The 25,496-nt window shown below is 45.0% G+C and overlaps 1 protein-coding gene and 1 long non-coding RNA gene across 2 annotated transcripts in view; one reads left to right on the top strand and one right to left on the bottom strand.

The window, feature by feature from the left end:
- LOC137517275 (uncharacterized) overlaps nt 1-8,690 on the bottom strand; it is a 34,741-nt gene extending 26,051 nt beyond the window's left edge. The window contains exons 1-2 of the long non-coding RNA XR_011020543.1: nt 8,009-8,690; nt 4,363-4,484 (exon numbers count right to left, since the gene is read on the bottom strand). This is a non-coding gene — a long non-coding RNA (uncharacterized lncRNA). The remainder of the gene's footprint in view (nt 1-4,362; nt 4,485-8,008) is intronic.
- SLC44A1 (solute carrier family 44 member 1) overlaps nt 8,206-25,496 on the top strand; it is a 188,756-nt gene continuing 171,465 nt past the window's right edge. Inside the window, exon 1 of the mRNA XM_068234429.1 lies at nt 8,206-8,821. Coding sequence (XP_068090530.1) covers nt 8,798-8,821 — 24 coding nt within the window. The 5' untranslated portion in view covers nt 8,206-8,797. The remainder of the gene's footprint in view (nt 8,822-25,496) is intronic.

The raw sequence follows: 25,496 nt of genomic DNA on the forward strand, positions 1-25,496 counted from the left end.
CCAAGACATCGGAAAGTCGACTGCGAATCGGCCAGATTCGCCGACGTTCCTTCCGGCTGTTCCGAGACAGCTGGGAGGAAGAGAAACTCCAGGTTGCTACCGGTAGCCCCTACACAACCAATCCAGACTCTATTGATCTGAACCGCAATCGATGCAGAGAATCGAGTGCGATCACATTTTCTTCACGGGCGGTTCCAGGACGCGGCTGCGGCCCCGCAACCGTCCGTGACAGTGACCCATACAGTTCTGGCTTGATATCTGCCCCCAATTGGCACAGCATACCATTCAAGTTCTTTCTTTCCTGTTCTATCCAATATAACCTTCAGTGCTGCTAACAGTGTGGTTATGTACAATCATTCAGTACTATTGGTGGATAATGTTAATTGCCAAATTTTTTTTTTTTTAAATGACTAGAGGTGAGTTACTTACAACTATCAGCCACCCAACTGCTTATGTCACAGATTGCCACCAGAAAGATGTAATTTCATGCTGTTTCTATTGACCCAGACATCTGTGCCACCCAACACAACTGCCACACTCTGAGCTAATTTTTTAGTTGGTGTTGTTTTTGGTGGCATTCAATGTCATCAGCATGCTGCAAACTAAAAATATTATTATTACGATATTATTTTAGTGTTGTGGTGCTACGTGATGGGGCGGAGCATCGCATTGCAACGCTATGGCCAGAATTAAAACCGGCCTTAAAGTTCATTGCATACTTTAGAATGTATGCCTCTACATTTCCACATGTAAATACAATGCATTTATAAACATTCTTTTGATTTTATAGTGATAATTGGCTGTATGTGCAAACGTGTATGTGTGCAGGGCAGGTCAGTTTCCTGGCTTACAGTATATTTCCTAAAGAAAAAAGCAACAAAGCCACTAATATACCAGAATAAACCAAAGCATCTGTCAAACAATTGCACGTGTGAATAGTTTCCCTTAGCATAACAAAAAATAGCAGCCACAGCTGGAGGAGTGCAATTAGAAACAAGTCTAAAATAAGTGAAGTGATTAGCAGTCAACTTGTCTTTTCAGCAGTTTTCAACATATTTAGTCTTTTGTTTGATTGAATTACCGTACATATACAGAATTATTTCTATTCACCTTGTTCTTGCAACAATATGGACCTGTGGCCATGCCTGCAAGTATCTCACAAATACAGCCTTCTAATGGATGATTGTGGGTGTATATTTTTACATATTTATTCACATTCAGTTTGAAGACTTAAAGTAATCCTGCGACTTAAAATATTACAGCTCTGTTTACATATCTTGCATACTATGTCCAAACCAATGGTCAGATTTAACATATTGAGGAGACTCTGTAACAATATCTCTGCTGCTTATTATCCACTTCTCAAGAAACTTGCTATCCCTCCTGCATCTAGATGTATTTGCTTTCAACAACTCCACCTACTCTTAAATAAATCAAACTTGCAAATTACTATTATTATTAAGGATTTAAAGGGAACCTGAAGTGAGTAAAATTATTTAAAATAAACACATGACGTAGCTGCAAATGAATATTACATACTAACCTCACTGTCAGTTCCTCTCAGAAGCTCACCATTTTCTTCTTACAGTGATCCCTTCTAGTTCTGACAATACTTTGTCGGAACCTAAATATACCAGTTGCTGTCAGTTATCTATCAGCAGCTGTCAGTTACAACTGAATGGGCAAGGTAATGACTATGTTTCCCTATGGCTCAAGTGGGTGATGTTACAGTTTAACAGTGTGCTGACCAGGAAGCCGTTATGGGGTAATGGCCATTTTTAAAATGGAGGACAGAGAATTCCATTGATCACAGTGGACAAATGGGACGTAGGAGAGGAGAAAGACATTGAGGAGTAGATTACACAGATGACCTGTGTATGGTTATTTTGACTTTCTATTTTCAGTTCAGGTTCTCTTTAAAGGGAACCTAAATTGAGAAGGATCTGGATTTTTTCCTTTCACAATAATACCAGTTGCCTAACTCTCCTGCTGATCCTGTGTCTCTAATACTTTTAGCCACAGCCCCTCAACAAGCATGCAGATCAGGTGCTCTGACTGGATTAGCTGCATGCTTGTTTCAGGTGTGTGATTCAGCCACTACTGCAGCAGGACAGACAAGCAACTGGTATTGTTTAACAGGAAACATCCATATCCCTCGCAGGTTTCCTTTCAATAGTGCCAGCATTTGAACAGGTCCGCTTATGTATTACAATACAATACAATACAATAACATTTGTAAAGCGCTTTTCTCCCATAGGACACAATTGTACGTAGACATGAAAAATATGTAACTGCTTTACACAGAACTAATAAAGCTGAAGCTCCCGGCCATGGGAACGTGATGGGTGGCACAAGCGGCAGGGCCACGCATGCGCAACAAAGTGTGACTGTGAAAATTTCAGAAGCTGATGAAGTTTGAGGACTGCATGAGGCTGGAGGAAGACCCAGGTAAGTTTAAATGCTACACTATTGTTCATCTCAGGCACTTTAAAAGTGCATACACACATTGGATTTTTGCAAACGACCGGTCATTTGGACATCAAATCGGGCGTGTGTACGGTCGTTCATTCACCTGATAAGACTGGATTTGAACGATCCGTCAAGCGGATCCGTCAAAACCAGTCTTATCAGGTGAACGACCGACCGTACACACGCCCGATTTGATGTCCAAACGACCGGATGTTCAATCAACCGGTCATTTGCAAAAATCCGACGTATGTATGCACCTTTAAGGATAGTCAAGGCCCCCTGCTGTCTATTAAGTCCCTTGCTGTGGTTACGAAATACTCCATTGCACCTCTGCTCCTTTTGAAGATTATTTAAGTCGCGCATGCGCAGGCCCTAGTGTGCACCTCCTCGATTGCACTCCCGCCGACTAGGAACATTCTGCGCATATGCAGTTTATAAAGACTCAGACTGTGCATGCACAAAACACTCCCCTGACCATGGGAAAGGAGGCGCATGGTCGGGTCCATGCATGCTTAACTTGCAAAAAAGGGCAGTGGCATACTGGAGTGGATTGGAACCACAGCGAGGGATCTGATAAACTATAGTGGGCTGGAAGAAGCCCAAGGTAAGTAAAACTGCCTTTCTGTCCCACATCTCAGGTGTCCTTTAAATGGTACAGGTACCTAAAAGGTTCAAAAGTAGGCCGAAGGAGTCAGTTGCAGGCTACTGCGCATGCGCGGCCCACGGCCTCACATGCAGCTTTTGGAAGGGACAGCTGCTGAATGGATCAGAGCAGAACTACAGTGCGGAACCAGAAGGACTATATGGGGCTAGAAGAATGTGGAGTGCGTCGAGAAAAGTGAGATAACACCGCCGCCTTCATGTATGTACAAAGATTCAGGTTCTGATGGGAAGAATTCAGAGAACTTCCGAATTAGAATATGCTGCTGATCATGTCAACACTATCCAACGGGTACTCACCTGCTAGGGTGTTAATAAAAGACATGTATGGGTGAGTCTCAGTTTCGTAAAACACATACTGTACGTTATAACTTTATATAGGTGAATATATAAATATGGAGATACAGGGCTTGATTCATCAAGCTGCCCTGCTAAAGCAGCACAGCTTAAAGGTACCCTGAGCAGTGGGTTAAATTTAAAATTGGTACTCACCTGGGGCTTCCTCCAGCCCATTGTAGGCTGCGAGGTCCCACGGCATCCTCCTGGCTCCTTTCTGGGCCCCTCTTGCAGCTCCGTTACCGGCGACACTCCTGTTGAGCGTCAGGCCAAGGCTTCCTGATCCGTGACGCTCCTCGTCATCATGCCAGCCGTTACGCGTCATCACGTCGACCGGCGTGACAGTCCTGTGCTTGTGCGGTTTTCTAACTATGAACCGCGCATGCGCAGGGCTGTTACACCGGCCGCTGCATTGACGTGTAGCGGCCCGCGTGATGACGAGGAGCGTCACGGATCAGGAAGCCTTGGCCTGACACTTAGCGGGAGTGTCGACGGTAACGGAGCTGCCAGAGGAACCCAGAACGGAGCCAGGAGGACACCGGGGGAACTCGAAGCCTACGGTGGGCTGGAGGAAGCCCCAAGTGAGTACCAATTTTAAATTTAACCTACTGCTCAGGGCCCCCTTAATGTGCTGTAGTGTGTGCTATGCACGCCTTACATAGCAGTGATTGTTGCTATGTGGGAGCGTACCTTTCCTTAGTTACGTGCATTGCTTCCTTAGCAATGCGTGTAACATTAATTGTGTGTGGTCCTGCTCCTGTGATGTTTCGCTACCGCGATATTTCACTCACAGCCGCTACTGTGTTAATTAAAATTGAGCCATGGTTGGTGGGCGGGCTGGCAGAAAACTGTAGCCTGCTCGCTATCTGTACACTACTCTGGGCCTGCGTAGATTACCTCAAAAGCACCAGCCGGTGAGATCTATGCTTCCTGTATAAGCTGCTGCTTGATTATTGAGGGAATTGCCTGTCATCTGTGACTTGCTTGTGCATGGCTGCGATGCTACAGTATCATCCAGGCTGCAAAGAAATGTGGAGAAAAGAGCACACTATCAGTACTGTACCTGCATTAACTGGTGATACCTATGCATGCTGTTGCACGATTATTGCATGAAAATGCCTGCATACTGATCACTGTGAATTTTGATCTAGCTAAAGGTGGCCACACACGATACAATAAAATGATCCGATTTTACGTTAATTTGATAAATATGATCGGCTCTCCCGAAAAAATCAAAAGCTTTTTTTTCATTCGACTGAAAAATCCGATCGGATCTCCCGTTTTTTCGATTTTTATAAAACCGGAAGCTGGAAATTTTTCTTCAATTTTTCTAAAGATTGTATAGTGTGTGTTAGATTGTCAATTTATTAATATACACAACCCAGCAATTTTCCCAGAGTTTCCAATCATTTTTATCATAATTGGGGAAAAATTGAACATGTGTGTGTGGTACATTGGTCATATTTTTGAAATGTTACAGTCAGTCAGAAAAATTGATTGCAATTCTTGAATTGAACATATATTTAAAAAATTGTATGGTGTGTGGCAACCTTTAGGCTACTTGCACACCAAGACGTTGCGTTAGGTGCTCCGTTAAGGTCGCATAACGTGCACCTAACGCAAGGCCTGATGCTCTTCGATGTGGACGTCAGAGTGAGCCGCGTTGTGCAGCTCACTCTGGCGTCCGTGATGCGCACTCTTGGACGCATGCGGCATTACGTGGTCCCGCCGGCCAATCGCCGCACAGAGCGGCCGCACCAGGAAGTAAACACTGCACGTCACAACGTGCAGTGAATATTAATTAGCCATGTGCCTGGCCGCTCTCCGCTCCTCCCCAACATGACTGCGCATGTGCAAACAGTCTAACGCGGCTTAAGCCGCTGTAACGCCGTAGCATGCTGCACTTTCGGCAGAACGTGCAGCGTTACATGTAACGCAACGTGGGCTGTGTGAACAGCCCACTTGTGTTACATTGCTGTGCGTTGGGGGAGCGTTACAGGCTGCACTAACGTGCGCCTGTAACGTCTTAGTGTGTAAGCAGCCTAAAGGTGCCCATACACTCATCGATTGTCCCATTTAATTTCATGCAGATTCGATTAATCTGCTGGGAATTGATTACCTAAAATTTCAGATCGATATCTTGATCAATTTTGTCTAAAAATTGATTGAAAATATAGATCGGACAGTATAGAAAATTTGAAACAGTTGGGGCGAGGCATGAGACTTGGCAGATGGATGGCCTATAGCTTTGCACTGCATCTAACACGAACAGTGCAACTCTGCAGTTCAATTGATTTTCAATAGATTCCCTTCTAAAATCTATTGGAAATTGGTTTGTAGTGCATGGTAGGAATCAATTCCTTCTAAACCAATTCTTTTTAGAAAGGAATATATCATTTTGGAACATTGGATGGAAATCTTTAAAGGTGCCCATACATTTAGCGATAATGGGCAAATTCTTTCAAGATACAAATCTCTCTCTCATCGAATCTGATTAGAAATAGATCTGTCGGCTGCCCGTACACCGCAGGTCAATTCACAATCGATTTCAGCATGAAATATCTTGGGAATTAGCCAAGTCTGCCGCTGCCCCCAGTCTATAAATGTATCCCTCGTGTGTCCTATGTGCCATGCTAATAGAGCTAATGGAAAAGTGGGGGGTTCCAAAGGCGGATGGGCACTGCGTGGTAGGCGACACAGGACAGGACAGGCATACCTCCCAACATTGTGAAATGAAAAAGCGGGCCACTTAGGCCACACCCCCAACCACACCTCTAGTCACGCATACATTTCATATGAATGTTTTTTTTTTTTTATTTATTAAAACCACAATGGGCCTTTAAATAAAAAAAAAATAGCCAATATACCCTGCCCGTGGGTGGGGAGGAGGGTGAGGATGGCCGTGGGTGGGGAGGAGGGTGCCTGGAGGCGAAAAAAATGATCGAGGTGCCAGCCGCGCTGATGTGGGATGCGGGTCATATTTTTCCCTCCCTCCAATTGTGCCCCCGTGTCCCCCGTTTGCAGAGTAAAGTGCGCAGTGGACCGGGCTGTCATCTTACCATTCATCCTTGTGTACCGGCATCTGGCTCTTCTCTGGTTCCTGTGACATCACAGGAAGCAGAGTGAAGCCAGATGTCGGTACCCGCGGATGAATGGTGAATGGTAAGATTAAATGACAGCCCGCTCCGCTGTGCAAACTTACTCTGCAAACAGGGGGGGACACAGGAGGGCACATTCGGAGGGAGGGAGAATATGATGCCGGACCCGCATCCCACACACCGCATCCGCGCGGCTGGCGCCTTGATCATGTTTTTTTCACCTGTCCCCCCTGACCCCTCAGCCAGCCGAGACACTGGGGGGTCATAACGGGACAGCGGGAGAGCCACCCCAAATCGGGACAGTCCCGCAGGATTCGGGACATTTGGGGGGCTTGGGACAGGTAATGTATAAATGCACACACCAGGGGTACTGCTCGGCCTAATATGGCTTGTCACTCCGCCATGCAACCAATCAACCGCGACGGCCGACATCTTGCAGCATGTCCGATCGACACGTGCAACCAATTTTGGCCCAAAATTGATCACATCGTCGATCGTGCATGCTCTTGGTGGCACCGATTTTTCATTCGATTCAATAATAATTAGCAAATCAGATGTTCGATCAGCCGCCAAGTCGAGATATGTATATGCACCTTAAAGGGAAGATCAGGGGTGTAAAAAAAAAAAAAAAAAAAAAGGGATCTACTTACCTGGGGCTTCCTCCAGCCCCTGGCAGCCGTCCTGTGCCCTCGCCACAGCTCCGCTCCCAGTCGGTGGCCCGGGGTCCCCTCCGTTGCAGATGCCGACCGACATTCACTTTGCATGCCCCTCTTGGGCCTGCGCTCATGTAGCCGATACCCTTGGGGGCAGGGGCTGCGCAGAACACTCCAGACTACGCGAGCACGCTCGCGGAGGTGCAGAAGATGGCGACCTGGTGAGGTCAGCATCTGCAACGAAGGGCCAGGGGTAGGCCACCAGCTGGATGCGGAGCTGCCTGCGACAAGGGCTCAGGACAGCTGCCAGGGGCTGCAGGAAGCCCCAGGTAAGTAGATTTTCTTGTTTTATTTTGCTCGGACCTTCCACGCCGGTGCAGAGGCCGACCTCCTCTACTGCGCCTGCTCGAATGCTGCTGTCAATCAAGTCCACGTTGTAGGCAGTGTACTGTGCAGGTGCAGTAGTTCTGGACAATGTGGACTTGATTGACAAGGGCGGTTACGCAGGCGCAGTATAGGAAGACCTCAATGTCGGCCACTGCACCGGAGGGGACCCCGGTCCGGCCGCTGCGAGGGACAGGCTGCAAGGGACTGGAGGAAGCCCCGGGTAAGTATATCATGAGGCAGCATAGATTGCTTGACAACTCCTTTATGGCCAGCTTTAGACACTGTCTGTGCTCACTTGCTGGAGCATTGAGAAGAAAACATGACTCCAAGTACTGACTTACATTAAATATTGAATACAGCAGTATACTTTATGTGTTTAAAAAGAACAATATTTGATATACTTACTTCCGATATAGTAAACCACTTTCCCTGGTCCCTTGGAATTTACTATAAAGGGATTCTACTGTAGCGACTCAGCACAGAAAATAACCTTGTTTATTGTTATACCCAATGAAATGTGCAAACCCAAGGAAGCAGGCTTTCTGTTGCTGGGAAGGATTTGCCTGTTGTTGGAAGCACAACTCCCGCCTCCCCTCAAGCCGGAAGCAGTCAGTGCCTGTTTGAGTGGGACACAGACCTGAAAGCTGTCTATCTGTGCAGTGCTGTCCCTCAGGCTATCGCCCCACCTTCTTTGTAGTCCCCACAGACAAGGCCAGCCGGCTGGAAACTGCAACTACAAGAGACACAATCAAAGCTTGCAGCTATCAGACAGCAGCTGAGGAGGGAGGCAGAGTGGAGAGGGAAGCAGCGCCGTATGACTCTCCTCCGGTGTTCTCTCCGTTCAGAGCCATGACTGCCAGCAGCAGCATGCCAGCCTGCGACAGGCGCAGCAGATGGGACTCCTCGTCCCCATAGAAGAAGAAGGGAGCAGCAAATAACGAGGAATTTAGAGGGCTGTGCGTCTGCAGTTCCCCGTCAATGTGAGAGTTTTCCAGGGAGGTGCAGCGCCCTCACATCTCCCAGCTGCTTGCCGTGTCTTTCACTTTTTCTTCGCTTATTTCCTGTTTATCCAGTATTTGCTGTGTTTTGTTACATTTTTACTCCCTCCGCCCTTATCCCACACCCTCCCGCCGCCTCTGCCGGAGGAAATCCCAGCAAAGAAGGGACCTGCAGGCAGGCGACCATCACTTCACAATGGGATGCTGTGGCAGCACTCAGGTAGGCAGCTCAGTGGATTGTAAGCTTCTTTGTACAGACTTCCTTGCCTGATGCCTATTCTCTGGCACTCTCTCCACCGGGGCCGATTTATCAAAGCTGGTGCAAAGAAAACTAGATCAACCAATCAGGTGTTGGCTGTTAAATGAAACAAGAATTCCCATTGGTTGATCTCTAAATAACTGCTCCAGTTTTGAGCCATTTTGCTGGTCATCTGACTTGATAAATCAGTCCCTTATGCCATTCTTTCGCACAGCTCTTTAGTATATTTGATCTGAAATGTGGCTGCACGGTTTCTTTTTCAGACCAGGTTCACAGAGATAAACATTCAAATGCAATTTTTTAAAAATAAAGTGATTGCCAATAATGTAATGTATATCAATGATGTATGTTATTTGCATTTGTCTGTGTAATTTGGGGCGGCAGGTTTGCTTATTTTCACGTGTCAAAGCAAGTCAATGGGAGAACAGACATGTAGCATGCAATGTGGACATTAATAATACAATGACATTTCTATAGCGCTTTTCTCCCATAGGACTGCTGTAGTGAGAAGAATATGGAGGCTGCCATATTTATTTCCTGGCAGCCCTGTTGATCTATTTGGCTGCAGGAGTGTCGGAATCACACCAGAAACAAGCGTGCAGCTAATGTTGTCAGATCTGACAAAATCAGAAACTTCTGATCTGCTACATGCTTGTTTATGGTCTATGACTAAAGCCCAATCTACATGATACGATTCTTTGTGCGATTCGATTATGATTCTATTTACGATCCGATTAAATCCGACATGTCTGATCGAGATTTGATTCAATTCGATTTGCCATTGTTTTGCAAGTTAATCGGAGTTAATCGAATCGTAAATAGAATCGTAATCGCACAAATAATTGTATCGTGTAGATGGGGCTTTAAAGTATCGGGCAAAGGATCAGCAACATAGCCTGATGTCATAAATAAATAAATAAATAAATAAATAAATAAAAATCCACTTACCTGGGGCTTCCTGCAGCCCCCTGTCAGCTGTCATGTGCCCACGCCGCAGCTCCGCTCCACGCTAGTGATCCGTGGTCCCCTCTGGTGCAAGATGCCGATTTTGCTGCGCGAGCGGCTCTCAGTCGCACTGACATCATCTGGACTGTACTGCGCAGGTGCAGTAGTTCTGCGCCTGCACAGAACAGCCCAGAGATCATCACTGCGACTCAATGAGCTGCACAGTGGAACGTAGGAAGATGCCGACCTAGCAAGGTTAGCATCTGCACCGAAGGGGACTGGGAGCCAACGGAGCTGTGGCCGAGGGCACAGGACGGCTGCCAGGGGCTGGAAGAAGCCAGAGGTAAGTGGATTTCTTTCTTTCTCTTTTTTTTATTTCTTTTTTTTTATTTCCTCAGACCTTCCCTTTAAAAGGAAATAAATATGGCAGCCTCCATATGCCTCTCACTACAGTTGTCCTTTTAATTGGACATATTTTAAATGTAAATTAACATCACTGGTCTTGACAGAAAAAAAGGCAGTGTGAATGTTTGCATACAAATGCATATAAATGTCACATAATCGTGGATGTATGTTAAAGAATACAAAAATAGTAAACTCTGAATCGTGCATGCGGTAAATATCATGTCTTAAGAGCAAGGACAAGTGTTAACACTTCCTGAATCTGCAGTTACCAAAAAGTGGGGAAGAACCATATCTTTACATGGGAAGGATCAGGCTTGGGCCACACTGTACCTAATGCACAAGACATTTGCACAGCATATCTGCACTGGATACACTGTGGTTTGTTGTATGTCTGCACACATTGTGCACATTACCTTTCTTTGTGCATCCGGTCTGCTGCTGCCGCCACACATTCGCTTCACCTGCTGCTGGTGCCATGCAGGGGAGTAGCGCCGCTATATACTGATCAGAGGCCTGGCAGAAACAAATGGGGCTTTCCATTGTGTTACATTGTATTACAACAGACCAATGAGAATCCTTCCTCCACCAGGGAGGATTCTCATTGGACCACCACTCAGTGAACCAATGAGAATCCTGCTTGGGGAGAGAGGATTCTGTTGGCAACCACTTCGTAGGTGATCTGGAAAATCTTTGCAGGTTGGGACTTTGTGTTGCGCCAGGCGTAGTGGAACAAATGAATCTGTTTTTTTCAGGTACAAATGTAAATGGTTTCTATACATAGCATAGGATACGTTTCAGTGTCCTTTCCTTCACTGACCTCTGATGCATAAACTCACTTTTTTTTTTTAATTTATTTATTTTTTCGGGCCAAACCCTAGATTCCAAAAACTATTGATTGACTGATGTGATTTAGTAATAAAGCTTCACTTCTGCATTTAGTTATCTTCCATTCAGACATAAGGTTCTGCCGCCACTAATTCTGGTTCCTGTAGATTGGATCCTGTAAAACAAAAATGTAAAGTCAAATTATTTATGTACTCCTGCCTACTGTTAAGTGGATGTGGATGGGCAGCACGGTGGCATAGTGGTTAGCTCTCTCGCCTTGCAGCGCTGGGTCCCTGGTTCGAATCCCAGCCAGGGCACTATCTGCAAAGAGTTTGTATGTTCTCTCCGTGTCTGCGTGGGTTTCCTCCGGGCACTCCAGTTTCCTCCCACATACCAAAAACATACAGATAAGTTAATTGGCTCCCCCTAAAAATTGGCCCTAGACTACAGTACTTACACTACATAATATAGACATATGGCAATGGTAGGGGTTAGATTGTGAGCTCCTTTGAGGGACAGCTAGTGACAAGACAAAAAATATATATATATATATATATATATATATATATATATATATATATATATATATATATATATATATATATATATATATATATATATATATATATATTCTATCTGTACAGCGCTGCGTAATATGTCGACACTATATAAATAATAATATTATCAGAGGGGTAGATAATTATTAGTGCTATTTTGGGCTAGATTTTTATTTTTTGAACCTTAGTCGTAAGGAATTGGGTTGCTAAAATTGTATTTTTGCTTTTTGTGACGCAAAATATAATTGTGGGAACTGAACTATGGTATATTCACCAATGAAGTATCTGAGTTCTCAGACTATTAGATGTGAATCTCTTGTCTCTTGTGTTTGGGACATGGGAACTGTATCTTTTGGAGTCAACTGCCAGTTTTGAATTGTTAGTGGCAGCTGAAGGATCAGTACTGTATCTATATAAAAATCAGTGCAGATTTTATTGTACTATTGTGTGCTTGTTATATTGTATGTTCCTTGTCTCTTCATAACCTGAGCGAGATAAGAATCCCAAGTATCTGGAAATATGTTTTTTTTTTTTTTTAAGGCGCGTACACTGATCAGCTAAGTTTCTGTCTTGTTGGGAATATAGTAGACATCACTGGTAAGCAGCTTACAGCCATAAAAGTTTTCCTGGCAGAATACAAATTCTGAGGTCGGGGAAGAGATAGAAAAATGTCAATAGTTCATGTATTTTAACAATGGGACACTTAATCGGCTGCCACTGATTAGAGACAGTAAAACATTCAACTTATTTTGTTAATGTTAAAATATAAAATAAACCTATGGGATATTTAAAGTCATTTTTAAGAGTCAGAGGATAAATATAATTGTTTGATCAGTTTATTTTCACCTCTGGTTCACTTTAATTTACCATCCCAACTGAGTTCAATGCAGTGTACAAACTTTTAGGGTATTTAGCATTTACAAGCAAGTTTGTTGCTGTATTAAAGAGTATTCTGATTTAAAAATTTCTGTATTACAAAGTGGCATTTCTGTTATCTTTACAGTATCTAAAGATGATACTCTGGTTAGTATGTAGATTTTGTTTCCTTTCTTGTCACAGATTTGCTTTAAACAGGCATACATGTCATTGGAGTATTAGGTGATGGAGAGGAAAAATGTATTTCTCTTTAGCTGGTCTTTCTCCGAATCTGAAAATGCAAAAACTTGACAAAGCCATTTGTGTTCTTGCAAAATAGAGTATGGCTATTAGTGTGCATGCACCAAAATATGTGCAATCACTTCAAATCTGTAAATGCCAAATTCAAGTTCAATATAATGTGATGCTCTATCAAAAATAAAGTCTCACCCACTCCTCAGGACAGAAACCTTTACAGGTCGTTCAGTGGGCTGGCTTGTACCCATCCATGCAATTCATACATGCATATATACACTCACACTCACACATTCATTCACACACTCACACATTCATTCACACACTCACACATTCATTCACACACTCACACATTCATTCACACACTCACACATTCATTCACACACTCACACATTCATTCACACACTCACACATTCATTCATTCATTCATTCACACACTCACACATTAATTCATTCACACACTCACACATTCATTCACACTCACACACTCACCCATTCATTCACACTCACACGCTCACCCATTCATTCGTTCACACGCTCACCCATTCATTCACACGCTCACCCATTCATTCATTCACACGCTCACCCATTCATTCATTCACACGCTCACCCATTCATTCATTCACACGCTCACCCATTCATTCATTCACACGCTCACCCATTCATTCATTCACACGCTCACCCATTCATTCATTCACACGCTCACCCATTCATTCATTCACACGCTCACCCATTCATTCATTCACACGCTCACCCATTCATTCATTCACACGCTCACCCATTCATTCATTCACACGCTCACCCATTCATTCATTCACACGCTCACCCATTCATTCATTCACACGCTCACCCATTCATTCATTCACACGCTCACCCATTCATTCATTCACACGCTCACCCATTCATTCATTCACACGCTCACCCATTCATTCATTCACACGCTCACCCATTCATTCATTCACACGCTCACCCATTCATTCATTCACACGCTCACCCATTCATTCATTTACACTCACACGCTCACCCATTCATTCATTTACACTCACACGCTCACCCATTCATTCATTTACACTCACACGCTCACCCATTCATTCATTTACACTCACACGCTCACCCATTCATTCATTTACACTCACACGCTCACCCATTCATTCATTTACACTCACACGCTCACCCATTCATTCATTTACACTCACACGCTCACCCATTCATTCATTTACACTCACACGCTCACCCATTCATTCATTTACACTCACACGCTCACCCATTCATTCATTTACACTCACACGCTCACCCATTCATTCATTTACACTCACACGCTCACCCATTCATTCATTTACACTCACACGCTCACCCATTCATTCATTTACACTCACACGCTCACCCATTCATTCACACTCACACGCTCACCCATTCATTCACACTCACACGCTCACCCATTCATTCATTCACACGCTCACCCATTCATTCATTCACACGCTCACCCATTCATTCATTCACACGCTCACCCATTCATTCATTCACACGCTCACCCATTCATTCATTCACACGCTCACCCATTCATTCATTCACACGCTCACCCATTCATTCATTCACACGCTCACCCATTCATTCATTCACACGCTCACCCATTCATTCATTCACACGCTCACCCATTCATTCATTTACACTCACACGCTCACCCATTCATTCATTTACACTCACACGCTCACCCATTCATTCATTTACACTCACACGCTCACCCATTCATTCATTTACACTCACACGCTCACCCATTCATTCATTTACACTCACACGCTCACCCATTCATTCATTTACACTCACACGCTCACCCATTCATTCATTTACACTCACACGCTCACCCATTCATTCATTTACACTCACACGCTCACCCATTCATTCATTTACACTCACACGCTCACCCATTCATTCATTTACACTCACACGCTCACCCATTCATTCATTCACGCTCACCCATTCATTCATTCATTCATACACGCTCACTCATTCATTCATTTACACTCACACGCTCACCCATTCATTCATTTACACTCACACGCTCACCCATTCATTCATTTACACTCACACGCTCACCCATTCATTCATTCACACTCACACGCTCACCCATTCATTCATTCACACTCACACGCTCACCCATTCATTCATTCACACTCACACGCTCACCCATTCATTCATTCACACTCACACGCTCACCCATTCATTCATTCACACTCACACGCTCACCCATTCATTCATTCACACTCACACGCTCACCCATTCATTCATTCACACTCACACGCTCACCCATTCATTCACACTCACACGCTCACCCATTCATTCATTTACACTCACACGCTCACTCATTCATTCACACTCACGCGCTCACCCATTCATTCATTCACGCTCACACGCTCACCCATTCATTCATTCACGCTCACACGCTCACCCATTCATTCATTCACGCTCACACGCTCACCCATTCATTCATTCACGCTCACACGCTCACCCATTCATTCATTCACACGCTCACCCATTCATTCATTCACACGCTCACCCATTCATTCATTCACACGCTCACCCATTCATTCATTCACACGCTCACCCATTCATTCATTCACACGCTCACCCATTCATTCATTCACACGCTCACCCATTCATTCATTTACACTCACACGCTCACCCATTCATTCATTTACACTCACACGCTCACCCATTCATTCATTTACACTCACACGCTCACCCATTCATTCATTTACACTCACACGCTCACCCATTCATTCATTTACACTCACACGCTCACCCATTCATTCATTTACACTCACACGCTCACCCATTCATTCATTTACACTCACACGCTCACCCATTCATTCACACTCACACGCTCACCCATTCATTCATTCACGCTCACACGCTCACCCATTCATTCATTCACACTCACACGCTCACCCATTCATTCATTCACACTCACACGCTCACCCATTCATTCATTCACACTCACACGCTCACCCATTCATTCATTCACACTCACACGCTCACCCATTCATTCATTCACACTCACACGCTCACCCATTCATTCATTCACACTCACACGCTCACCCATTCATTCATTCACACTCACACGCTCACCCATTCATTCATTCACACTCACACGCTCACCCATTCATTCATTCACACTCACACGCTCACCCATTCATTCATTCACACTCACACGCTCACCCATTCATTCATTCACACTCACACGCTCACCCATTCATTCATTCACACTCACACGCTCACCCATTCATTCATTCACACTCACACGCTCACCCATTCATTCATTCACACTCACACGCTCACCCATTCATTCATTCACACGCTCACCCATTCATTCATTCACACGCTCACCCATTCATTCATTTACACTCACACGCTCACCCATTCATTCATTTACACTCACACGCTCACCCATTCATTCATTTACACTCACACGCTCACCCATTCATTCATTTACACTCACACGCTCACCCATTCATTCATTTACACTCACACGCTCACCCATTCATTCATTTACACTCACACGCTCACCCATTCATTCATTTACACTCACACGCTCACTCATTCATTCACACTCACACGCTCACTCATTCATTCACACTCACGCGCTCACCCATTCATTCATTCACGCTCACACGCTCACCCATTCATTCATTCACGCTCACACGCTCACCCATTCATTCATTCACGCTCACACGCTCACCCATTCATTCATTCACGCTCACACGCTCACCCATTCATTCATTCACGCTCACACGCTCACCCATTCATTCATTCACGCTCACACGCTCACCCATTCATTCATTCACACTCACACGCTCACCCATTCATTCATTCACACTCACACGCTCACCCATTCATTCACACTCACACGCTCACCCATTCATTCACACGCTCACCCATTCGCTCACACGCTCACCCATTCGCTCACACGCTCACCCATTCGCTCACACGCTCACCCATTCGCTCACACGCTCACCCATTCGCTCACACGCTCACCCATTCGCTCACACGCTCACCCATTCGCTCACACGCTCACCCATTCGCTCACACGCTCACCCATTCGCTCACACGCTCACCCATTCGCTCACACGCTCACCCATTCGCTCACACGTTCACCCATTCGCTCACACGTTCACCCATTCGCTCACACGTTCACACACTCGCTCACACATTCGCTCACACATTCGCTCACACATTCGCTCACACATTCGCTCACATGCTCACACATTCATTCACACAAAATAATTACTCAAAGTAAGTTGTTCCTGATTAACTTCATTTCACTATTACTTTTCTTACATTAGTTTGCTTTTTGGAAACTTTAAAATGTAACATAGATAAGGTGAAAAAGCTTTGGGAATCATGCCCTATGTGCTTTGCAATGCACTGCAAAATATTTTGTCAGAAGTATGACTAGTATTAATGGTTGTAAGGTTTTAGATTGCTAAAGATATATATATAATCTGCAGTGTTCACCTTCCTAGATTTTTTTTTTTTCCTTGTCAGTAAAGGTGAATGCATGCAAGCGCCTGTGCATTGATACTTTACCTGTACAGTGTCTGCCGCTGTCTCTGCACTCTTCTTCCTCATTAGTGCCCCATGTGGTTGCCAGAGTATTACACCTGGGGGTGGGGGGGAGGGGTTAATTGGAGGGGACAGGGCAGGGGGATTAGACCCCTGGGAAGGGATCAGTAGTTAGTGTAGTTAGTGGGAGGAGGGGGGTTAATGAACACAAACCCGTGCTGCATGCATCCTGTGCTCATTAACCGCTACAGACAAATATTCATGTTGTTGAGCTTTTACAGTAGCTCTGCAATGACATGAATATACTGTAGCTAGTAATGTTTTTTAGTGCTTTTATGGAATGGAATTTCTATAAATACATTTGTACAGCAATTGGTTGTCGATGTTTTCGTACACCATTGTTCAGAGCGCAGCTCTTTGTATGTATTGGCTTAGCTGTTTGTCATTATCGTTTGCTCATGGAAGAAAAATCCATGGTTATAAGCAACATTGCCCACTGTGTGTTGGCAATCACCGCAGACATCACCTGGGGCTTATAGGCCAATGGTAATGGCTGGCGATTGGTTAATAGATCCATGATGTGGGCACGATTGAGGAACTGGTTTTACAAACAATGTGTTATAAATGTTACTTGCTTTGCAGTACTAGTCATGTTCAATGACTTCAGTAAATTACCCCCACTGTTTGCATTATTGTTATGTAGAGTATGGTGAGTAGCTGTCTCTCAGGTGGTTTCCTGCTATCCCTCTATCTGCTCCCTGACTTCCTCAGGATGTGTCACTTGCAGGTAGTGTACACATGATGATCCTCCTTTTAGGACAGAGATTTCTCCCATCTGTTGCATGCAGAAGTAGCACCATAAGTCTGGTGTTTGTTTGTGAAAATGATATCTGTAAGCTCTGTGTGTGGAATACTCCTGGGGGTTTATATTACCAGCTGACAAACAATAATAGCAACGTGTATAAACATGGGTTTTTTCCCCTTTAATTTGCAGTTTGCTTTGGGTTCCTGCCCTATAAAACGAGTAATATCTGCAGATGTATTTTGAAGTACCTCTGCCTGTAAGGTCACCCCTCTGAAATCCAGGTCACATAGGATTTAATGTGAGCCTGCTGAGCCTTTCCGTTCAGAACTGTCAGGCTGAATACACTGACACTTTCTCTCTGGAGCTTATTTCCCAGTGGGAAGTTTCCTGCCTCTGTTTTTATAGCTTCCTTCCATATACTGCACCTCCTGGTTAGTCAAGTCTCTCTTGAGTATCAAAAGCAGTGCCTTTTTTTATGTTCAGTAATGTATGGAGAGAGTGGATTAAAACATTAATCAGGTACGGTACTTGACCATAGGATAAAAATGGTTGAAGTGTTAATTTAACTGTCCTTTGTCATCTATTCTTTGCCGCCTTTACCTAGTTTTTTTTTTTTTTTTTTTTTTTTTTTCCCGTCAGAGGAGGATGACAGTTATACTTTGTTACAGTATCACAGCAGTCGGTGTGTTTTCAAGCATGTCACTGGAATACTTATAACGTAAAATGGATAGGCACTTGAATGGAAAGGACTCTTACCTTGCAAGTAGCAAAAAAATAAATAAATAAATAAAAAAAATAAATAAAAATTATATATGTATATGTATTTTTTTATTTATTTTTTATTTATTTATTAAGGCCTAAAAGATGCCTGTGTCATGATCTAGTGAACTAACGCCCAATAAAGCGGGTTCTTATAATGCTTGACTCTTAAAGGGAACCTAAACTGAGAAGGATATGGGTTTTTCCTTTTAACCACTTAACGACCGCCTAACGCCGATATCCCCTGTGTTTACATCCTACGGCGCTGCTGTCGCAGCAGCGCCGTAAAGGAGATCGGCGATCCCCGGCCTCTGATTGGCTGGGGATCGCCGGCATCTGAAGCCTATCAGAGGCGGTACAGGACGGATCGCCATCCTGTGCCGCCCATGGAGCGAAGGGGAGGGAGGAATATCGCTGCCCCCCGCTCGGCCACACAGAGCGGCGACGATCAGACCCCCCCTCCCCAGCAGGACATCCGTTTCTGTACCGTGTATCGACCAGCTGATAATATTCAGCTGGCCCAATCATGCCGCTCGACCCGCGCCCGCTCGATTTCCTGCCGGCGGACAATGGCAGGGAATCAAGCGGTGATAAGGAAGCGCCGGCGGGGACGAGCGGTAATCGATCCGCGCGCACGCGGCTGGGGTCGACCAGCGGCTAATCGAGCCGCCGGTCGACCCGTGTATTCCAGGCATTATACTTTTAGCCACAGCCACTTAACAAACATGCAGCCCAGGTGCTCTGACTGAAGTCAAACTGGATTAGCTGCATTCCTGTTTCAGGTGTGTGATTCAGCCATTATTGCAGCCAAAGAGATCAGCAGAACTGACATGTATTGTTTAACCCTCCTGGCGGTCTATTAAAAACCGCCAGGGGGCAGCGCAGCCGTTTTTTTTTTTTTTTTTTTAACCATGTAGCGTGCCTAGGGCTCGCTACATGATAGCCGCTGTGCAGCGGCATCCCCCTACCCTCTTTGATCGCCATTGGCGATCAGGAAATCCCGTTTAAAGAACGAGATTTTCCTGGAGGGCTTCCCCCGTCGCCATGGCGACGGGACTACGTCACGGACGTCGTGACGTGTAAGGGAGTCCCGATCCATCCCTCGCGCTGATAGCCCAGGCAGCGCAGGGGTCTAGGGGGGGGGGACCTCTGCAGCGACACGGATAGCGGCAAATCGGCGCGGGGCAGCGGCGATCGGTGTACTCACGCAGCTAGCAAAAATTGCGCAGATCGGCCCAGCAGGGCCTGAGAAAACCTCCTGCGCAGCTTACCCCGAATTACGTTCGGGGTTACCGCCAGGAAGGTTAAAAAGAAACATCCATATCCCTCTGTTAAGGTTCCCTTGAATTGAATAATTCAAACTCCTTTCTCCCCTACCTTCCTTCTCTACATTTAACCACAACCTTCTTACCACAACTTATGCTGGGGCCTCCGATTGATAAATTCCCTCATGTCCGATATTAATTCCGATCAATTCGAAGATAAGAGAATCGAGCAGAGGAAAATCGTAACGTGTGTACCCAGCATAAGGCTAAACCCTCTTTACTTTTTCAGTTTTCTGTTTTGACTTTTGCTCCCAGCACCCAATCTATTTTCTCCAGTGCCATGACATGCATGCAGCCAAGTGCCAGTGCTAACTTCTTCAGTGCCAAAACACACATCTGCAATCATGATCTATTTCTATTGACCATAGAAAGTGCCCATAGCAGCTAATTTGCTGTTCTCAGGCCTGCTTTACACTGAAACAGTTGCTGTCAATCAACCACAATGTAACAGTGTAAACAGAAAAAGATGGTGGTAGGGGGTGGTCACCGCCATGGTTGTTTTGTAGATGGGGGTAGGGGCTGTGGTTTGATGGAATTTGACACCTATCTTGATTTGTGGGCGAGCAGGTGAGTTACTTACCCTGGCATCTGCTGATTTTAACATAAACTTGCAAAGAGGTTTAGATTAAATGTATTATTTATTACTCTTTAACCTGGCATAAAGCAAATACCTATGATGTCTGCCTGCCAAGATTTATTGTGGGAGACATTGTATAGTAACAAACCAGGATAGCTGGAAATAAATAGATACAGCAGGTGCTACTAAGAGATCACGTGTGCTTGTTGTTAGTTTAATGCCAGAATATAAAGTACAGACGCAATTCATTTGGAATAAGCAGCGTAATTTCCCCATAATTTGAATTTTACTACAGTGAGTAACAGTAGAATTGGCTTATTCTGTGTCTTCACTGCTACAGTGAGTGCCAGACCAGGAACAAGTATGAAGGCATTGAAGTAGTACTCACTCTCTGCATATGTGTCATGTCGCCCTGACCGGGAACAAGCAACACCTAAAAACACAAGTCGGCAATTACAGCTATGGTAGTTGGATCCTGACTCTGACATTCTGAGGTTTGCTAACAGGCAGCACATTTCAGTGCCTGGTTTATGCCCACAGAGACGTTGTGAAGGCGAGTAGTGTTCTCTTCGCTCTCATTGTAATGCCTATTTGTAATTCCAATTGAAAGCCTGTGAACACAAATAAACTTATCTCTGAAGAGAACAATGTTCCCTTGTATTGCTAGAACAGTCTCAAGTCACCAATTTTTAGCTCAGTATTTTTGATGTTGTAAGCACACTTGGCTTCAGAACAGATGTGAAGTAATGACTTCTCCTCTAGCAGAGAAAAAGTAAACAGTTCACTTACAGTTTAGATAATAAAAGTCAGATAACAGCCCTCTCCATGACTAAAGCTGGCCATACACTGGCCCGATTCGCCGCCGTTTCGACAGCAGATTCGATCACTGGGATCGAATCTGCTGCCAATCGTTCGCGCTACACGCCGAATTGCGATCCTTTTCGTCCCATCCCGTCGATCTCTCCGTGCGGAAAATTAGTGTCGATCGCCCGCGGGTAGGGAGCGCGTCGCTAGCGGCGTTCGAGTACCCGATGCAATAGAGCCGCATACATTACCTGCTCCGCCGGCACGACTATCCCCGGTCACCGCTGCTCCGTGTCCGCGCTGGTCTCCGGCATGCTTCAGTTCCTCCTGCCCGGCAGGAAGTTTAAACAGTAGAGGGCGCTCTACTGTTTAAACTTCCTGCCGGGCAGGAAGAAGTAAAGCATGCCGGGGCCGGAGACCAGAGCGGAGACGGAGCAGCGGTGACCTGGGGACTGGAGTCGCGCCGGCGGAGCAGGTAATGCATGCGGGCGGGGGGAGCTGCGGCAGCACCACCACAACAGATTGTGAACGGTTTCAGGCTGAAATCGGTTCACAATCTGTTTGCAGTAAAGGTAGCCATACGATCCCTCTCTGATCAGATTCGATCAGATAGGGATCTGTCAGTTGGTCGAATCTGATGGCAAATCGACCAGTGTATGGCTACCTTAACCACTTCCCAACTGAGGGGTTTTACCCCCTGACCACCAGAGCAATTTTCACCTTTCAGTGCTCCTTCCATTCATTCGTCTATAACTTTATCATTACTTATCACAATGAAATGAACTATATCTTGTTTTTTTTCACAACCAATTAGGCTTTCTTTAGGTGGGACATTATGCCAAGAATTATTTTATTCTAAATGTGTTTTAATGGGAAAATAGGAAAAAACGTGGGAAAAAAATTGTTTTTCAGTTTTTGGCCTTTATAGTTTTTAAATAATGCATGCTACTGTAATTAAAACCCATGAAATGTATTTGCCCTTTTGTCCCGGTTATAAAACCATTTAAATTATGTCCCTATCACAATGTTTGGCGCCAATATTTTAATTGGAAATAAAGGTGCATTTTTTTCAGTTTTGCGTCCATCCCTAATTACAAGCCCATGTTTATAAAGTAAGTGCTATACCCTCTTGACATAAATATTTAAAAAGTTCAGTCCCTAAGGTAACTATTTATGTATTTTTATGTTAATTGTAATTTTTTTTTTTTTTTTTTTAAATTACAAGAAAAAAAAATTTGGGGAGTGTGGGAGGTAAAGGGTTAATTTTGTGTGTTAAACTAATTTTATTTCTATGTGAAAAATGCTTTGGATGTAGTTTTACTATTTGGCCACAAGATGGCCACAGTAACATTTTGTTTATGCGACCTGCAAGCGTCCGGAAGGACGCTTGCAGTAAGTAGAAAGAGGCTGAGAACTTTTTTTTTCCCACAATGGTCGCGCTGCTCAGCCAAGCCGTTTTAACCACCCTGGCGTTCTGATTAAATCGCCAGGGTGGCTGCGGGAGGGTTTTTTTTAAATAAAAAAAAAACTATTTCTTGCAGCCAACTGAAAGTTGGCTGCATGAAAGCCCACTAGAGGGCGCTCCGGAGGCGTTCTTCCGATCGCCTCCGGCGCCCAGAATAAACAAGGAAGGCCGCAATGAGCGGCCTTCCTTGTTTTGCTTACATCGTCGCCATAGCGACGAGCGGAGTGACGTCATGGACGTCAGCCGACGTCCTGACGTCTGCCGCCTCCGATCCAGCCCTTAGCGCTGGCCGGAACTTTTTGTTCCGGCTACGCTGGGCTCAGGCGGCTGGGGGGACCCTCTTTCGCCGCTGCTCGCGGCGGATCGCCGCAGAGCGGCGGCGATCGGGCAGCACACGCGGCTGGCAAAGTGCCGGCTGCGTGTGCTGCTCTTTATTTCATGAAAATCGGCCCAGCAGGGCCTGAGCGGCAGCCTCCGGCGGTGATGGACGAGCTGAGCTCGTCCATACCGCCCAGCTGGTTAAACGACGAAACTAATAAAGCGCACACGGCTTTTACTAACTACCATTGGAATAGACGTGGATGCACGGAGGGAGGCTTATGAGACAGCGCAACGCAGCCGACCCGGTGGCCAACGTTTGGGGTAGAGCCCATAAAAACTCTATGTGAAACCCACAGCCTTGTTTGTAAGTGTGCATTTCTTTTATAATTAAACATTTATTACAATTTTACGCTATGGGAGCTTTGAATTTTCTTATTTGAGGGGATTTGAACTGGCAACAGCAGCTTGGAGACAGAGGAGGAGATATGATTATATGGCAGGGGGCGGCCAGATGACCCCATAAGCGCTGAAGACCCATCTGATAGAGGGTCATATTTGAACGGTGAGTGGCCACTGCTTGGGGTGTGGTGGTGATTATCTCACAGAAATGGATTGTTTGCCCTCCGTGTCAGAAGAGGATAATGCTCTGTTTACAATGCTGGTTACCTGCTTTTTGAAAGGACTGTGTGCTGGGACATTTGAGCGCAGCTTAGTTTGTGAAATCTCTGCTACATTATTGTTTGAAGCAGCGCACCACCTACTAGTTTTACACCTATTGTATATCGGCACAATGTCCAGGCTCAATAAAAAAAAAAATCTACTTACCCGGGACGACTTCCAACCCCCAGTCCCCTCCGCTGCAGAGGCTAACCTCGCGAGGTCGTCCTCTACTGCATAGTTTTCCAACCCTGTCCTCAAGGCCCACCAACAGTGCATGTTTTGCAGAAAACCACAATCATTCACAGGTGAGTCAATTATTATCTCAGCAGAGCTGATTAACTACCTCTGTGGATTTCCACAAAACATGCATTGTTGGTGGGTCTTGAGGACAGGGTTGGGGAACATTGCTCTACTGAGCCTGTGTGAGCGCTGCTGTCAATCAAGACCACGTTGACCGGAGTGTACTGCGCAGGCGTACACTGAACAATGTGGACTTGACATTGGTGCACTGGTGCAGTAGAGGACGACCTCGCGAGGTTAGCCTCTGCAGCGGAGGGGACCGGGAGCCAGCGGCTGAGAGCAGAGCTGCGGCGTGGGACATGTCTGTTACCAGGGGCTGGAGGAAGCCCCAGGTAAGTATATGTGTGTATATGTATGTATGTATATGTATATGTATATGTATATGTATGTATGTATGTATGTGTGTGTATAGATATAGATATAGATATAGATATGTGTGTGTGTGTGTGTGTGTGTGTGTGTATATATATATATACTCTCTATCCTACAAGGCCTATGAAGAAAAGAACACCTTGCCTACTGTGAAACATGGCGGGGGTCCAAACTGGCCAAAACACTAAATTTCAGTGGGGGTTGAATAATTTTTAACACAACTGTGTATCTATCTCTATCTGTCCTAATAAAGAATAGTGTACTCCAAGTGAAGCTATATTTACTTCAGACTTCTACTTGTTTAGGCTAGTTGCTTTTTTTATTTTTAACCCTCTGCATATTATTATATATATCTAGAGCAAACGCAAGTTCAACCAATCCTATAATTACCATTTGAAATTGTAATTTGGGATTCTTTCTTTCTTTTCCATGCTTAAGTTTTCTTTCTCCATCACTGCAGCTGTTTTGGGACTCCTCATTGTCGCTTCTGATCATTCTTTTGCTTTGTAATTGGTTTTGGCATGAAACTGAAAACCGACTTGTGACAGCATTTATCAGGGGCATTCTATGGATATGTTAGAGCAGAACTGCATCATGCTTTAGCTCCTCAGAAACATGCTGTACTTTTTCTGTACAGTCCCAGCTTTTGTTCAGTAAGCCTGCACTTATTCAGTAGGAGACTTTGGGCAAGTCTCCCTAACACTGCTACTGCCTATAGATCTAGTATCCTAGTGGCTGCTGCTCTGGCGTTTTTGTCCGCCAGGAGAAAAGCGCGATATAAATGCTCTGTGTGTGTTTGTTGTTAGCTCAGCTTCATACAATGGAGAATTGTAACTTCCACAAGCT

Source organism: Hyperolius riggenbachi, chromosome 1, assembly GCF_040937935.1.
Source record: "Hyperolius riggenbachi isolate aHypRig1 chromosome 1, aHypRig1.pri, whole genome shotgun sequence".
Classification (NCBI taxonomy): domain Eukaryota; kingdom Metazoa; phylum Chordata; class Amphibia; order Anura; family Hyperoliidae; genus Hyperolius; species Hyperolius riggenbachi.